The sequence below is a fragment of the Struthio camelus genome, chromosome Z (assembly GCF_040807025.1).
Source record: "Struthio camelus isolate bStrCam1 chromosome Z, bStrCam1.hap1, whole genome shotgun sequence".
Taxonomy (NCBI): Eukaryota; Metazoa; Chordata; class Aves; order Struthioniformes; family Struthionidae; genus Struthio; species Struthio camelus.
The window spans coordinates 17,061,830-17,079,981 of NC_090982.1; the positions used below are offsets into that span (position 1 = coordinate 17,061,830).

At 37.9% G+C, this 18,152-nt stretch overlaps 1 protein-coding gene across 1 annotated transcript in view; it reads right to left on the reverse strand.

Moving 5' to 3' along the window:
- Nucleotides 1-1,694: 1,694 nt before the first annotated feature.
- The window catches only part of UGCG (UDP-glucose ceramide glucosyltransferase), a 28,967-nt gene continuing 12,509 nt past the window's right edge, over nucleotides 1,695-18,152 (reverse strand). Inside the window, exons 2-9 of the mRNA XM_068926663.1 lie at nucleotides 11,165-11,306; nucleotides 10,227-10,329; nucleotides 9,201-9,302; nucleotides 8,637-8,749; nucleotides 5,920-6,098; nucleotides 5,422-5,508; nucleotides 4,764-4,953; nucleotides 1,695-4,321 (exon numbers count right to left, since the gene is read on the reverse strand). Of these exons, the coding sequence (XP_068782764.1) occupies nucleotides 4,151-4,321; nucleotides 4,764-4,953; nucleotides 5,422-5,508; nucleotides 5,920-6,098; nucleotides 8,637-8,749; nucleotides 9,201-9,302; nucleotides 10,227-10,329; nucleotides 11,165-11,306 (1,087 nt within the window). The 3' untranslated portion in view covers nucleotides 1,695-4,150. The remainder of the gene's footprint in view (nucleotides 4,322-4,763; nucleotides 4,954-5,421; nucleotides 5,509-5,919; nucleotides 6,099-8,636; nucleotides 8,750-9,200; nucleotides 9,303-10,226; nucleotides 10,330-11,164; nucleotides 11,307-18,152) is intronic.

Consider the following 18,152-nt stretch of genomic DNA (forward strand, 5'->3'; position numbering starts at 1 on the left):
TTCCGACAAATACATCTGATATAGTATACAGCAACTTTCCACAGGGAACAGGTAGCCAGAGTCGCAGCACAAACATGACAGTGGCTGAAGTACCGCTTGAAGTGCTGCATTAAGACTTCTGCTTCCCTACTGACAAAGGTTCAGACTCTCAGGACTAAACACATATGCAATTAAAAGTAGAGTGTAGAAAAATGAAGAGTTATCATCTGTCCTCAGTTATCCAACAGTAGGCAATGGAAGTTTTTGGGCGGGGGGAAAGGGAAGGGAGGTGTAGCAGACTCGAGAGCCTTTAAAACAGCCCTGTTTCAAAATCCTTACAATCTACAGTACACAGAGCAACGGGATTTGGGTGTTTTTCTTAAAAGCACGTCCCAGATCAGTGATCCGAGTTATAGCACAGTCCCTAAACAGGGGTAAGAATCAGACATGCCTTCTTCAAGGCCAACATGAAGTTAGTCTTAAGATGAAAATTTTCCCCAAGAAAGTCATCTCCGTCCATGAGGTCTGCATGTCTATCGCTATGGAGCGGTTTTATCATGGAATTTTATTTAAAGGTACATCATCACTCTGAATATATATATTCAGTCATATATTCATTGGCTATGCTACAGCAACTGGTTAATGACTTCACCTTAGGCATTCTCAGAAACAAAAGCTGCATTAAGCTTGACATTACATGGCACTCCTGGAGAGAGTGCAGCGGAGGGCTACAGAGATGAGGGGACTGGAGCACCTCTTATGAAGAAAGGCTGCGAGAGCTGGGCCTCTTCAGCCTGGAGAAGAGAAGACTGAGGGGCGATCTCATCAACATGTACAAGTATCTGAAGGGGGGGGGGAGGGGGAGTGTCGAGAGGATGAGGCCGGTCTCTTCTCCGTGGTGCCCAGCGACAGGACGAGAGGCAACGGGCAGAAACTGAACCACAGGCAGTTCCATCTGAACCTGAGGAAAAACTTCTTTGCTGTGAGGGTGGCAGAGCACTGGAACAGGTTGCCCAGAGAGGTGGTGGAGTCTCCTTCGCTGGAGATATTCCAAACCCGTCTGGATGTGATCCTGGGAAATGTGCTCTAGAGGCCCCTGCTTGAGCAGGGGGGTTGGACTAGACAATCTCCAGAGGTCCCTTCCAACCTCAACCATTCTGCGATTCTGTGATTAGTGCCACTCTGTAAACTGCCATCCTTGCTTCCAAGTGTTTTTACTGTTTAGCTGAGTATTTAAGCTCAAGTCACTCCACAGAAATTCATAGAAATTATCTAGAATTCCATATGATACCTGATTTCCTTTAGCCTCAACAGCTGCAATTAGTCACAGCTTTTGTGGCACAAGACTAACCTGAGAATGCCTGGAGCTCAGACCTACCCTAAAATTAGATTATCAGAAAATAATTAGTTATTAGTTAGCAGTAAGAGACCTTTAAAAAAGAATAAAAAAGCTTTCCAATTGATATATCAAAGCAGATGGTTAGAAGCAAGCATAAACTGTTCCAGCTCACAAAAATCTACATGTTTAATGGGGAAGATACATATTTCTAAAATCTTAAATGCAGACTGATTAGTTACAGTAGACAGGGAGCCCATGAGGTTTTCATACAATGATTTAAAAAAAAAAAAAACCATAAGCATAGCTTAAAATTAGATTTAGGCACATACAAGTTTAAGTAACTTCAGCAAAAAAATCCAAAACAATTGTCCAAGAATAAAGAACCCAAAAGGCACATCCATTTATTGGAATCAAGAACTAGAAGTTAACTGTATCAAAACTGCCATACACAATTAAATCCCAAATCTCTCATGTTACAATGTCATTGAGCAACAGGCAGGAAAAAAGAAATTATATTCCAAACACTGATTGTATTCAAAGTTTATTTTAAAAACAAAACAAAAAGACAATGATTTTAAATAAATGTGGTGTATATGACATATCTCTAGATCAACATAACTTTAAAATCAGCCATTTTTAAACTTTTAGGAGTTCTGCTGCAGCACCTTCTATAACATTCGACAGTATTGATTTCCATTTCATAATCAACCGAATAATACCAAAAAAATCAAGCTATTCGCTTATGAGACACTTCAGTGTCTTCGCCAAAGATGACTCTACTAAAGCAAAAGCACTCGTTAACATAACAGTTATTCTTACCTACTTTTTTTTAAATGAATCTGTTCAGCCTTTTTTGGTTCTGTTTCACTGCCTGCATAAAAATCAGCATAAAGCTAAGTTGCAAGCTAAGCTTCATTTCCGCAGCGCAATGAATGGCAAACTTCATGAAACAAATGAAGATACAAACATTGTCAGCAAAATTCAACTGTGTAGAACCAATATTAAAAAGAAAGTGTTTTAGTGGGTCACAACTAGACTAGCTTTCAATGTGCAACTTTCCTCAGGACTTTTTTCCCCGATTCACATGAAAATGCAGCATGCATCAAAAGCCTTTGTTCATAGAGAAATGCCCATTAAAAATAAAGTTCAGCAATAGCATAAGGCAAAAAACATATTAAGGTGGATGAAGTATTTTGGCCCAGAGTATGTCTTCTGACACGCACAAACACACTTGTGTGTAGCATACGACAGTTAAGGGATTGGCTCAGTAAGGTAAAAGTGTTCATTTTTATAAATACGTATTATTGCTAATATGCTACACATTATGCTTTGACATAGAAGTGCTGTCCAACTTTTAAAGCTGCCATGTTGACGTTGTGAGCCTTGCAATTAGCAGCTCACGTTCATGAAGGTGACAATTTGCTATTCCATTCAGAAGAAATGTAAAGCAGCATAAATACAATTATAAAAACAAAAGGCTTATGAAACATCCCCCTCTAACTTTGCTTTTTTTTTTTTTAAATTAAAAATGTTCAAAATAAGTCCAGTTCACCACAAACTAAGAAGTCTCACAAAGAGGTTGGAAAGCAAGCTACAAGGAGCAGAGAGGGGAAAAACACGGCATGCATTATAATCTAGTCCTTTTAGTCATACCACTGGAATATAAAAATCCAATTTAAAGGCTAGACTAACAGTAGAAGGCAAAAAGCCAAGAGTAGACTTAGTTTGATATTTAAATTAAGATTACAATTTTTATCAGTAACAGCAAACTCATCTGGCCCTTTAATATATTCACAACATCTACTGCAATTAAATACTTATTGGTGGCTAGTACAGGTATATATGTTCACTTCAAAAAGTTGTTAAATACCTGCATCATGAAATTACATTCTTAAGACATGGTGTAAGAAAATAGCTCATGTGTGAAATGTTTCTGAAATGTATTTCTGCTCCCCTCCCACCTCCTACTGTGCCCCACGCAAACACATTCATGCACACACACTCCCTATCAAAACACTCACTCCTAGGAAAAAACAAAAACACCCCTTAAAAAAAGTATGGGAATAGTGGAGGAGACCAGCTAGTCTAATTCCAGCACAGTGCTTAACAAGGTTCGAGACAGAACCAGATTGGAGTTGGCCAAAAGATGCCTTCAACATATGCCTAACCAATAATTCCTTTCAACTCATCCTATCAAACTCAGTCCACTTTTGGTTCATTGCAACGACACAAAAATATTTCACATTTACATATAAACACAAAACTCCAGCTTTAGTTTAGCTTTTGTTTTTGCAAAGCCTATTTACCTTTCCATTCATTTTGTTCTGCAGCAACTGCAAGAGGTAGGCATAAAGCATTTAAGAACTTCTTTAGCAAAGTCTTGTTACGAGCTCAGTCTCGTGGGATATTAACAGAAATTGGTTGCATTTTTTCCTGTGATTTCAGTAGGTGCAGCCTTGTGCAATCTAGCTGGACAATAGCTACTTGATGCCTGGATTTGCTAGGCTAGCACACTATGGAGAAGAAGCTGTTCATATTCAGAAGGATACCGTTTTTAGAGTTTGCTGCAGAGTATCCATATAGAAAACAGATGCTGGGAACAGTTCTCTCAATTTCCTTTTGTACATAGGAGCAAGGTACCATTTGGCCAAGACTACAGATGTATTTTTCACAGATGCAAGTGCCATGCAAAAATAAATTAAAGAACAGATACCAAAACGTACAAGTAATAAAACTATTGAAGGTAGATTTTCTTAAAAGCATTTATATAAACAATTTATAATACTTCTCCTTCCCCCCTTCTCTTTGACATTCACAGTTACAAAGCTGTGGCTATACATCAAGGATTTCTTCTGCAGTGCCTCCGCAACGTAATCTGTAGCGTCCGGTCCTCCAGCTAATAGTGGGGTCCCACAGAGCAGATAGGAAGATATAAATTGTCATGGATTCTCTGATGAACCAAGCAACTGCATAATCAAGTTTTGAAAAACATAAAGCACCACCCTGGGAATATAAAACCAAATATTAAGATATATTGATTATTCCAATGTAATTTAAAACATTTGTATTCTGCATAATTCTTTTCTAAAGTTTATTATACGGCTTATACATTATCATGAGCATATGTTCCTTTTTACAGGCCAAGAAAATTTTCCTGTTTCCTGTCCTAAAAAGGAGAGAGAAAAGCACGTAACCCAACTTTAAAAGTGTATGTAGAAGCAGGTGCAAACAGAGAACAAAACTACAACTGAGCAGTGCTATCCCCCTTTCATGTTATCGTTTATAAGTGAAATCAGAAGAAGGGCAAAAGTGACGGGATTTGACCTCTTACTTTCCTGATAATGCCAAAAAGAAGTATTTCATTATTGTAAGTGGGCTTAGTTTTTTGCGGAAGTAGTTGTTACTAATAACATTCGGAACTTCAAAAGAAAGCGGTATGACATACCTGGACACCTCTTAGTTGAATGTAGTCAAATATAAACCATGCCAAACAGTGACACATGAAGAATACCATTATATCCCATCTGAACACATGATGAGCTGCCCATCCAATAACTAGACTGGCAACAAAGCATTCAGAGATTGGCTCACAAATTATTGTGGCAGGCAACATATTAATCCGCAGCTTGGCCCACCTAGCAGGGGAAAAAAAAAAGAAAAAGAAAAAAAGTTGGTTTTGACTATACAGCACGCTACATCCTGTTCCCACATCTCATCAGGTGATAAGCCACCAAAGGTCTGGTTGAGAACATGTTAATTTAATCCCTCATTTAATTACACCTCCAAATAAAATACTGTAAAAATTCTGTCTTTCAAAGATGCTGCACACAAAAAACTAAAAAACTTCAAAAACTAAAACAACAACAACAAAAATAAATATCTTTTAACCCTAAGTAGTACACTAACTGCTCATACAACAGTCCTAAAAGCTTCTCTCCCAGCAGGGAAGAAAGGTACATCAAGATGTCCATTGCTACTTAAATAGCCCAGATATTAGATCAAAGTTAGTTTTGGAAAGGTTCTCTCTTTCATGATTATTGGGTTATGCACACTGGAAGCAGGTGATGGGAGGATGGAGGAGAAAGTAAAGATTAAAATTTTACCTGATCATTCTGGACTGAAACTGAGAAATAGAATATGAACCAGAGTTTTGCATTGCAACTTGTGTGGCCATTGCAAATTTCCAGCCCCTGAAAATGAATGCACACTTTAAGTATCCTCCAAATGAGAGAGGCACTCATCATTTTCATTACAAACATCTCATGACATTATTATACTGAGGAAACTTTTGAAGCCTCTGTGCTACACTATTACAACGGATAAAGCAAATTTAAAATATTTTAATCAAGTCTTTTGTTGGAAAACAGCCAAGATCACTACATTTGCTCAGTTCTCGGGAACCTCTTTTCTAAAGAAATTGACAATGATATGGCTTAATTATTTCTCAAAGAATATATCAGTAGGATGGAGTATATCATAAGCATGTTTGCTGAATACTTGAAATTTAACTGAATGCTTATTTATAGTAGGCCTTAAAAAAAAATTACAAATCAGATTAAAACCGTACTTAAAGAAATAAGCTTACTACAGAGTCATCTTACCGGTCAGCTATAGCTTTGGCCATGAAATAATCTTCAGCAATATACTGTGCAAAAGCTATCAGTCCTCCAGCTTGGTCCAAGACATCTTTTCTCATTAAACATGACATTCCTGTCACACATTTGAAACCAGTTAAATTGGCTGAAATATATGACCTTGGATGTGAAGTTCCAAAATAAACCTGCCAAAAAAAAAAATAGATAGTGCTTCTAAAATCCTACTGATATTTATGCAAGTACTATTCCACGTGCATTGTTTTATATTTCTCCAAAAAGGTTTGACAAAAGAAAAAAATACCTAGATCTGGCCAATTATGATGGTATACTCGGAAAGACTTCAAAACTAAGCAATTCTGTATTGGCTGCCCTGTTAACTTTGAACATTTCTACCAGAAAGCAGCAGTTATTGTAAGAACATTTTCATTCTGGAAGATAACCTGAACTATTTTAAAGGTTTCCCCTATGTCAAAGTGGGAGAAAGTGAACAATTTGGCTATTGCACAGAATCTGGCACATTGTTCACTTTTACATTAATGAGAACCACCACTCATTCCTACAGCTTAGCATTTGGTCATTTCAGTGAGAATGAGGGAGAATAATCCAAAAATTCAGAAGATCAGATAAATAATTTGTAAAAGGGTTCCTCCATTTGGACATTTTTCCTGAAACAATGAATTAAATGGCTGCAGAACACAATGAAGTGCCACAGGCAATCACAAGACATAGATTTTTTTAAATTTTGTCCTCATTGAGAAAGACTTATTGTATTTATTTTAAACAAACAACTCAAATCTATTAGTCACTTTGTCATAAATACAAAATCTGACTCAAAATGGACAGTTCTGTAGGGCCTGTCTCACTTAGATCTATTGCTACCTGTACTTATATGACAAATACACATATAGCTAAACACACATTCCAGAGTTTTGCAACAAGTGCACACATGCAAGAATTCACAAGCTCCTGAACAGCCAGGTGCTCAGTCTAAACCTTCCAATAAGCATACTTTTGCCAGTTGAGAGAAACAAGTAGCCAAGAATAGAGGACACTGTTGGTTATGCTGAGTACTTGTCCTAAAAATATATATATTCTGTAATCCTATGAAATGTCATCTAAAAGTTTTTTGACATTTGTTAAACATGTCTTGAGAAGTCAAAGGGAGATGCTGGCTGTGATACTACAAACTCCTAAACAGACTATGTTGAACACACAGACTAAGTTACACCACTATAGTTAATTCGTTATCTAACTTTCAATTAATTGAGGTCATTTTCAGGAAGTAAATATGTAAACTCACTAGTCACTAGCATTTGCATGTTGTTTGATGATAGCTAAGACAGATACACTGTCTCTCTCCTCTTACATGCAATAGCTCAGCAGTGACTGTTCTGCGTAGCCAGACAGAAAACTTAGACAATGAGTAAGTCCTTTTACAATATTTAAGCAAAAACTACGCGTATCCTTTAGAGGGACAGTTGGGCTTAAAGGCTAAAGCTTTTCACTACCATTATTCCGACACGTGGTCTTTGCGCTACTTCTACTAAATTGCATATTCACTGTAGAAAAGGCATGCTGATCTTGCACTGGATCTTGAAGCAAAAGCTGTTGCACGAATAGAGAAGCAGGAGTGGTAATTCTATTTAATGAGCAACAGTATTAACGACTTTGTTGTCTAACTCCTTGCTTTCTGTTACAAGAGAAATTAATTAAGGATTTCTGCTCCACACTCACAAAAAACACCAAACAAAACACAAAGCCCTCTCCCCGTGTAACGAAAGAATATGGATTTTCACTGCACTTCCATCTCTCATATTTCTGCTTTTGACACATTACTTGGCCTTAGAGCAAAAACTTCTTACTCATACTGGCTTAGAATAAAAGATACTGGGATGAAATTACATGCCTTGAGACATGAGGAACAAACAAGAAAACTCAGCCTCTTCATTTTACATCAATAAGGATGAAGATGGGGAAGAATAAGACAGATATGATGAATGATAAGATGCTCAATATGAATCAATTGTTCATTTTCTCTTTCAAGAGAAGTGTTAGGAGATACGAAACAGTCTTATAGAAAAGCTAGGTTCACACTTAACAAGGAGGTGGTTCATCCTGCAACAGACAGTATGTCTATGGAATTTTTTGCCATAAAATGGTGTACACGTTCCAAATCTATATGGGCTCAAGGGAAAAATTAAATGGAAAAAATCAGCGCAAGACATCTGCCATGGATTGGTAAGTATACACATCTACATCCAACTCAGGATGTTTCTCAGCTGAAAGCTCAGAGGATGCTATGGGAAAAGAGCGCATAACCTTGCCTACATCCCACTCTTCTCAGAGGCTCTGCTTATAACCCCTGCTGGTGATACTGTATGAGCTGGACTTTGGTCTGACATATCATAGCCATTTGTACGTTCCTATTCAGAAGTCAAAACAGAATTTTGATATTAGGTGATAAACTAATTCTTTAGTTTAAGATAAAATCCATCATTTTTTATTGTTCAAATTATAATCCTACACAGCGAATCAACGTTTAGAATGCTTTGGTAGAATTTAAAGACCACAGAGTACTTTAGAGCATTTAAAAATTATGCTAGATAGCCTCAAGTGTGATTGCAGCTGAAAGTAAATGAAACATTTCTTCACATAAAAGACAGAAAATGCGCTATACAATTTTTAGGTAGAAATATATTGCAAAGAAAGTCCAGGCAACTTACCTGTTCAAGGGTAGCAGCAAAACCCTGCCTGTCTGCAACATAGGGTAGACCATGGACCAAGCCTACTTTTTCAGTCATCTGATTGGCCATATCTGTCAGTGTGTCTGGCATTACTAAGTAACAAATGAGGGGGTGAGGGGAAAAAAAGGACAGTTTGTTAAACCATTCTGTCATTAGTAGAAAGCTACTAATGACAGCTAGAGACACAAAGATAATGAGATCCATGTTCTATTACTAATATCAAGAGGACATTTTGGTGCACAATATGTTGATGAAAAGCTTCAATAAAGTAATAATGATGATTAACAGGTAATTCAGTCAAAAATATATACCACAAAAATATTGTATATACAACACTTTTTAAAAGTAGGATTAACACCTTTAATTAGAGCTTAAATATTTCTCTTCCATGATAATGTTTTTCAAGATATTTGGCTTTCATTTTTATTTCCGTCCTCAATCAAAACAATCACCAAAAACAACCTGTCCACAGGCAGTAAGAGGGTAGTGAATTCTTACTTTAGAAGGAAATGAAACTGTTAGCATATTACTACCAACACCTACCTCTGATTCCACTATCACAAATCCATATGAGATCATATTTAGCAACTTCATATCCAGGCATTAGGTTGTTAATCTTGGGATTAATGCCAACCTTCTTACCACCTAAAAATTAGAAATATCACACACGGATATTATATTTTCCTTTTTAGAATCCAAACTCCATATTTGAAACGTTTAGTTATACTAACTGAACAATAGTTTACCTTTCAATTTCAAAAATTCACCTACTTTTAAGAATGGGATTTAAATACCAAATACTCCTTCACTTGTGTATTTCAGATCTTAGTATAACGATACAGAGACTTTAAAAGGAAAAAAAATTAAGTGCTTCCTCAAAATGGTAGGGTATCAAAGTCAATGCAATTAAAAGGGGTGTGGGGCTATAAAGCTAGTTACCACATTCTGCAAGGTAAGTATTCTCTGCCTCTATATGTCAGGACTACTGGTTATGCATATGATGATTATACCTTAGGGCCATTTTAAGGGACTAAAGGAAAAAAGGAGTAAGATAAAGTAAGATGCACTCTTCTGTTCCTGACTCACTGCCAGATATTATTCACTTTATTTCAGGTCAGTTGGGGGGGGGGGGGGAGGAAATTATTCTGATCATGAAGTATTCCCTCCCTTCTCTAACAAAAACTGAACATGAAGAAATAGCCCTACAGGATCTAAGTTGAGGAAAGAAGGACTGTTGTAGCAGATCAAGCTCAAATGGAATTACAACTCCAAGTCACTTCCTGCATACTCAGTTCACTGCAAAGATGGGCTCTGACTCAAACTGCAATATACTAGATTTAAAAAAAAGTACTTTTTTTGTGAAAGTTATTCTTTCTAATTTTCTTTTTTTCCTAACTGATGTCACAGATTCCAAACGTAAACTCACTTTACCCCACTCTAATAATGATTAAGCTACAGAACCAACATCTGGAGAACAAGATAGCTTTTATTTTAAAATATTCCACATGTAATTGAAGGACCCTGTAATAATATCTTTTAAGAACCCCACCACAGAATTGCACAACTTACCTATGAACAGTCTAGCATCAACATTTGGATATTTGCCAAGGAGCTTTTTGCATACATCAATAGCTGGATCATCATGATCTTGTACACAGAGGAGCACTTCATACTAGTTAAAAAAGAAAGTGTCTTAAGCTTTTCAAAATGCTCCAAATGTAATTACAAAGAAAGCTAACCAGCTTTGATAACTTTCTTTAAGCCCTACCCACTTAGGAATGAGTTTAAAGCACTTGGTCACAATACTCACTGTACAGTTTACACGTGACTTTGACCTTTTACAGCTTTGAAGGAGAAGTTTAGTCCTTCATAAAGCCACAATAGCACTCTAAGCGGTGAGTAACGAAGCATGCATTTGCAGTTTTCTCCTTTAAGCTGTAATCTTAGAGTATGGAGAGCATCTGATACACTTATCACTCATATTACGAAGTCAAATAGTGTCCAAGAGCAAGCATAAGCTTTTATTAACTATTTATTTTCCAACCCTGACAAGTGCTTTCAGGACTACATTACACACCAACAACTGGAGAAGTACACAGAATCATTCATAAGTCCTTTATTAGGAGAGCAGTCAGCAAGAACTACCAGTAAATTAGGTTATCAATTAAAGTTTTTTTTAGGTAATCTGTTACAGAGAAGTATTAAACTGGGGGAGCACACCTGGCCTCAACATTAAACGAATTTCAAAAATTTGTGATTCATAATGCTATCAATTGGAGACAATACTAGAATAATAAAATCTTAGTGAAGTGCAGAATATGTTTTGTCCACAAGTCTTGGTCACGCCCCTTTATACTCAGCTTTTGGAAAAAGAATATTTGGAACACGTAACTATGTATTCACTGTGAAAGGAAGAAAAATTCACTGTACAATCAAGTTCAGTAGTTCTAGCCCAGGCTACCAATATGACTTGGAGAAGGGGAAGAGAAAAGGTTGTAAATACATACTTTGGGATAATCCAGTTCAAAGAAGGTTTCTAAGTTGTTTATCAGATTAGGATCCACACCTTTTAAAGGCTTTAGAAGTGAAACACCAGGAAGCTTGCTATATGGCTGTTTGTCTGTGGCTTTCTTATTGAGGTGAAGGCGTCTGCAAGGAGAAACAGCATGTATCATTTAATAAGAAAAAGAAAGCATGCTATTTTTGAATATGCTATTCAAAAAGACAGTCAAAAGCAACAGAGCTTGGGAGTTTTAAAATTGCTGTGAAAGTTTTAGCTTTGTGGAAAAACAGCTGTTTTTACATCTGACAGTTGCATGTCAAGAGTATGTCTAAAACACCCCAGCACTGTATATATAGCTAGGTCAGTTAAATTCAACCTTTGTTCAAGACTGAGTAATTAGCCAGCAAAAAAGGGATAAATCATCTTGATACTCATAACTGCATGGTGCTCTTGTCTGTGCTCAGAGTATTTGTATTTCATTTCTTCTGCTTCCATGATTTTGTCACATACCAGAGGCAAGTGCTATGAGAAAAAGGAGAGGGCCTGCCTACAGCAGAGGTACATTTGAAGCTACTTTTCAACATTAAAAGCAAAAGCATCCAATGTAAGTGATGGCTGAAGCATAACAAAGTAAGAAGCTAACACAAATTGAAGTGTAATGATTATCATTTTGTACCCAAAAATTGTACCAAACAGTTGAGGAATTCTACAACAGAAACATGAGACATAGCTCTTATGAAAATTACTACAATATTTTTTCCAATTAAGAAGTGACAGCATCTTAGTTTAAATTATCGGGTCTTCCGCAGCCTAACTTACAAATCCGGGTCTTCCAAGCAAGATGCTCAGCATTTTAAAGAGTAAAACTTCCACTTTTTTCCAACTAGCCACAAGAGTTGAGTTTTTACTTCCTTCTTCTATAGAGTGGTAAAAAAAATAGCTAATACTACAATAGGATAACCAGAAAAACATTTGATTGTAAATAGGGAAAGGTCGAGCTCAATTTCTACATTACGTCATGCAAAAAACAGTGACCTAAATGCTCAGAGAAGAAACGAAAACCAAAAAATCAGTAGGATCAACAGTTAACAATATCTCAGAGAAAACGATGAAGATCAACAAGCTATAGTATACAAAGCCTAAAAACTAGACAGCATGCTGGATCAGAAGCATGGGCAAACAGAGGACAATTCCAAACAGTCACTAACATTTCAACAGTGACTAGATAAAGTAAACATAAGATTTTGTCCCAGCTGACTATTCAGCTCTATACTCCTTCTGGAGGACTTAAAGAAGCAAAATTAAATTCTGAAAACTTACTGCACCAGTATACAATCAAATTTTAATAAATTAAATATATGTATGATCTGAAAAAAATCTCCTGAAACTTAACATTTGCAAATAATTAGGACACGGTTAATTATTTAAGAGTTCTGCTGTATTGTTACTGCATACTGTACTTTTCTAACAACATGCACAGTATTCAGATCAAAAGAATATTTTTTATAGCAGGATGTTCCTTACAATATCAATTCTTAAATTAAAATTTTTGTACTTAAAGTCACAAGATGCTGTTTCAAAGAAAATCCCAATATACCAATAGTGCAGTTGTCCATGAAATGTGCTTCACCCTAGTTAGACGACATTAACTAATACTAAAAAACAAAAATAAGAAAGGTCAGACTCCTAGGAAGCAAACTCCTGAAGAACGCTCCGTCATTAGTAGCTCAGTCACTATGCTTAGAGAGATCTAGTCAGAGAATACAAGAGTTGGGTAGTTCCCCAGAATTCTTTTGCCTGGAACAGGACAGTGACATCAGCCTCATACGTGTTTTCTCATGTATCTCCTTTAAAGCAGGTTTGCAGCTGGCCACCATGGGCATAATGTTGTTGCAGAGAACAAAAAACGGCTGACTAAAAAGATAAAAGGATGAAGTTAGAGGATACTGTCCTCCTACTGTCCTTGACCCCAACACTGGGCATTGCAGAGGAAAACTCAAATCGTCTTATTGAGCAAAGAACAGCTTAAAATAAGTCAAGTCAGGCTAATTGAAGAAAAGTAACAGTTCAGAGAGCTACCATGGACAGAAAGATTTCTCTAACAATTTGCACAGCAGCAAGGGCTTTAGGGCCAACAAAAGGGAGAGTCTCCATGACACAACTTCAGGAGAACAGGAGGAGCAAGAGAGACATAATACAAGAACAAAAGAGCTCTCCAATTATAACGGAATAAACCAATGCCTGCAGCTTAGCCTGATGCACTGGAATGAAAGACTTTTTTTAAAAAAAGAAAAAAGCTATTAAGAACAGCAGATGGCAAAGTGAATGTATTCATGGAGAAAAGCAAGGAGAAAAGAAAGGATAGAGAAAGATTTGAGACAGGATTTTGATAAAGTATAAGCAGCAAATGGTGAAACTGCAGAATATCATATTACAAACCATGCTCACATGTAAGATTATGCAGCCAGATGAATTATGCAAGGAAAAGCCCACATACAGTAAAAGGTGAAAGAAATCCTGCAAATGAGGCATGCAACATTATCAGGGCCTATTCAGCTATGAAACATCACAGACAGTTTTGACAGAATATAATTCAGCACAGATAAGACCATTTCTAACATGCTATCTCCAAAATAAGATCTCAGTTCAACATTTTATTCATAACACTACACAAAAGTGGCAATCTGCCATTCTGAAAGCACTATGCTATTATGATACTAGAGCAAGAATTTTCATGCCAGTTGCTGCAATATCCTATTAGACTCAATAGAGCAAAAAACAAAAACTAACAGTAAATAGATTATCTTACGTTTAAGACACCTATTTGCAAAGTGGCATAATCTGAACAAGGATAAAAGAGTTACACTTCCACAACCTAGTAACACCACAGAAAGACCAACCAGTATGAGAAACAAATTACAATAGTAAATTAAAGCCTAGCATTTAAAATGGACGTTAAAATATTGAGATAAATTTAGACAATATTAACATTGTTAATGCAGATACATTCCAGATGGAGTTGTGTAACTTACAGAATACACACAAGTTTTAGAGTCTCTCAGTTTTGAAATATCATTAAAACTGGAATTTAACTGGCTTTACTTTTAACAAATAGTTACTCACTAGTCTGTTAGTTTTCTTCCCTTCAGAATCCTAGCACAAAGTCTACAAAGTAAAGGTAAGATGAAGTACTGAATATTTTTGACCATGAACTTGTACCCATGGTGGTTTAGATCTCAACTAGTTTAGCAGTAAGGAAGTTCAAGACCATGTATGACACATAGTTCAAAATGATAAAAAGTAACAATCTCTTGATAAAGTCTGTACAGAGTATACAGCATTGCAATTATTTTGCACTGAAATAAGCCCAAAAGCAGTCCAGCTATTCAGATGTATTTTCTTAATGGAATTTTACTACCTCTGCCTAATGCAGTAAGCTGCAGAAGAGCACTACTATGGCAAGAAACTTACCAAGCACTTTGAGCTCCGAAACAGATGCTGGAGGAGCACTGCTTAAAGACACTCTCACATCCTGCATGCAGAACTGTAAGACTAGTACTTAGGGTATCTATGTGTACTTTCACACTTACATATATGTTAAAAGGACAAGCCTGAAATTCTTAGGTAGTAAAGCTGTGAAATTTCTTCAGAACACACTGCTCCTGGTATATGCAGGTGGGGAAAGAGAAGTAGCAGAATGCCAAGAGGGTGCCTGCTTGGACTTAATCCCTTAACAAGATAACTAACCCATAGAAGCAACTGTAATAGAGATTTCTTTTAGCAGAGAAAAAACACAAAAACATTTGAAAAGCAAAATCCAGGCTACTGAATAATCACTCTTAGTGTACTAACTGATGAATTCTTACCGGCTTGTACCCGTTAAGCAAACGGGTTTTTTTGTTTTTTGTTTTTTTTTAAAGGCTGAGACTACATTCTAAGGCCCCCCTCCCTTCAAAGGGAATGAGTCAGATGGAACTAGGGAGAGTACTCTTAAAAAAATACAAAAAGCCTGTTACAGCAGACAGTACTCCAGTGAAGAGACCCAGGAGTCTAACATACGCCTTTTTAAAAGCGGCTTTAAAAAATCCCAACACTTTTCATTCACCAATTTCAACCTTCCCTCAGCAGCCATTTTATCCACCTATTCTAAGGATCCTCTTATTATTGGCTAAGTAATTTTGGTCAGAAATTTGCAACAGATATTTCAATGTCACAAACCAACAAAAATGTCAGTCCTGGGAAGCACTGAAGACACCAGTCCTTGAATAAATCGAAGGCTGTGGATCCACAGGCAGTTGAGCTAAACTGATGGATCACCGCTTTTGAAAGGGGTCATTTTCTGTCCCCAGATCAGCTTTTAATGTGAGTGAGCTGAATCACCTCACAGACGGGTTTGGCAAGTGCCAGATCTGCTATGGAGCAATGGAAAAAGAGGTCTTTGTTTGGAGTGGGAGAAACAAGAGTTAAAATAGTTCACCTTCTTCCAGCAGCAGAAAGGTAAAAGATGAGGTCACTGTATCTTCCTAACATAAGACATATTTAAGAAGTGAAGATATTTCCAAATGTAGGTGCTTTTATGCAGAGAAGAAACATTGAGATTAGCTAGAGGTACACCACACTGGTCAGCACAACAAACAGGGAAGACTGGGAAAGTCCACAATAGGTAGTACAGACTACCCCTAAGTTTCTGCAAGATTTTACAGCATCCTTGCTTTACAAAGACTAAAGTTAGTCCCTTTAAAATCCTACAACATTGAAGTAATTGTATAAAAATAGTTCCATACTAGAAGACATATATAGCTACCAAATAAGTATCTACTAACACTGTATCTCACTCCATTTAACTTCAGAGTCAATGATTCAAGACAGTAGTCAGCTTGCCAGCTACAAAGAGGGAAGGTAAGCGGTTTGCATGAATAGCCTTTGTCATAGCAATATCCTATACCAAAATGAAGCAGAATACTACACTTAAGCATAGTGGCAGAGATAAGGAAGAAAGAACCTTTACAAGGACATAAACCTAAACACACTAGTAAGTTTTTCTTAATTCTCACACTGTTCAATCCAGCTTTGTAAATAAACAGATTCTACAAGTGCATTAAGATGTCTATGATACTATTTTTCCTTTTTAGGGATATCCTAGACTTCAGATGAATTTTAAAATTACAGCAAAGTTACCAAATAAAAACTAAAGCCACCTTAGGCAACATGCACCTAGCAAATGGCCAGAATTACAGAATCGCAGAATGGTAGAGGTTGGAAGGGACCTCTGGAGATCGTCTAGTCCAACCTCCCTGCTCAAGCAGGGGCCTCTAGAGCACATTGCCCAGGATCACATCCAGACGGGTTTGGAATATCTCCAGCGAAGGAGACTCCACCAGCTCTCTGGGCAACCTGCTCCAGTGCTCTGCCACCCTCACAGCAAAGAAGTTTTTCCTCAGGTTCAGATGGAACTGCCTGTGGTTCAGTTTCTGCCCGTTGCCTCTCGTCCTGTCGCTGGGCACCACGGAGAAGAGACCGGCCTCATCCTCTCGACACCCCCCCTTCAGATACTTGTACACGTTGATGAGATCGCCCCTCAGTCTTCTCTTCTCCAGGCTGAAGAGGCCCAGCTCTCGCAGCCTTTCTTCAAAGGAGACATGCTCCAGGCCCCTCATCATCTTTGTAGCCCTCCGCTGGACTCTCTCCAGGAGCACCATGTCTCTCTTGTACGGGGGCGGCCCACAACTGGACACAGTACTGCAGGGGAGGCCTCAGCAGGGCTGAGTAGAGGGGCAAGATCACCTCCCTCCACCTGCTGGCAACACCCTGCCTAATGCACCCCAGGAGACCATTGGCCTTCTTGGCCACAAGGGCACACTGCTGCCTCATGCTTAACTTGTTGCCCACCAGGACTCTGAGGTCCTTCTCTGCAGAGCTGCTTTCCAGCAGGTCAGCCCCCAGCCTGTACTACTGCATGGGGTTATTCCTCCCTAATTCTATGTAAAACAAGAACTAAACACCCTGATCTTGTTTCCCACTCTTTTTTCCTCCTCAGAGTGTAGGCCTATAATATAGCTGAACCAATTTAACCACAGGCTACCGCAGAGAGGCAGGCCCTCTCCCTCCTCCTTCTCACTCCTTTTCTGGGATATTGTGGTGCTTATCTTACACTGGTGCTGACACTTGTCTGAACCCCCAGTGACTTGGCTGAGACAAACTACCATAAAACTACTATTCTACTTGCAATGTTAGTATTCTGTCAGTTTAACTCAGTAGGTATACAGTTTGAAAGGCTGTGGGGAGATGATTTGGCTAGCTTCACTAACACCAAAGAACCCCCAGTTCTCATTGCTTCTATCAGCACCAGCCAAATAAGACATTGTGCCAGTACTGATGCCCATACAATCCCACTCTAAACTGCTTCAGTTTACTCATTTAACAGAAAATTTAAACTGAAATCAGAAGAAAAAAGCTAGACAATTTTCTGCCAAATTAATATGTTAGAGGGAAGGATGCAATAAGTGCCCCATAGCATGTTCAAAGAGAGGGGCTGCAAACACGTTGCCAATATCACAGAAAAAGAAATACAGGGTCTCCCTCCTCTGCCAGCATCGGTGGGATACCAAATGAACTAAGCTATCCATGGATCAGCAGTATAAGCAAACTCAGAGCCAGAGGAACACCAGTGCCAGCACAAAGGAAGCAGATGGAGCACAACCCCTTCCTCTAGAAACATACAGAGGGGTATACCTTATAGCATTCTTTATTCTTTTATTCCTTTATAGCTTGTTCCCTGCCCTTATTTGCCCACAAGAAACAACTGACCAGAATTAACTACTAGTAGAAATCATTGCAGGCTTTTAAAAGCAATTTTTAGAGCAATACCTAAGACATACCATTCTTCCACCTCTCTTGACTAAAAGGAGGAGACAGTACCTTACGGAAGTTTGCTGGTGCAGCTTCAGGACACCTTTATATCCAATTAAAAAAAAGCAAGCTACTTTCAGCTC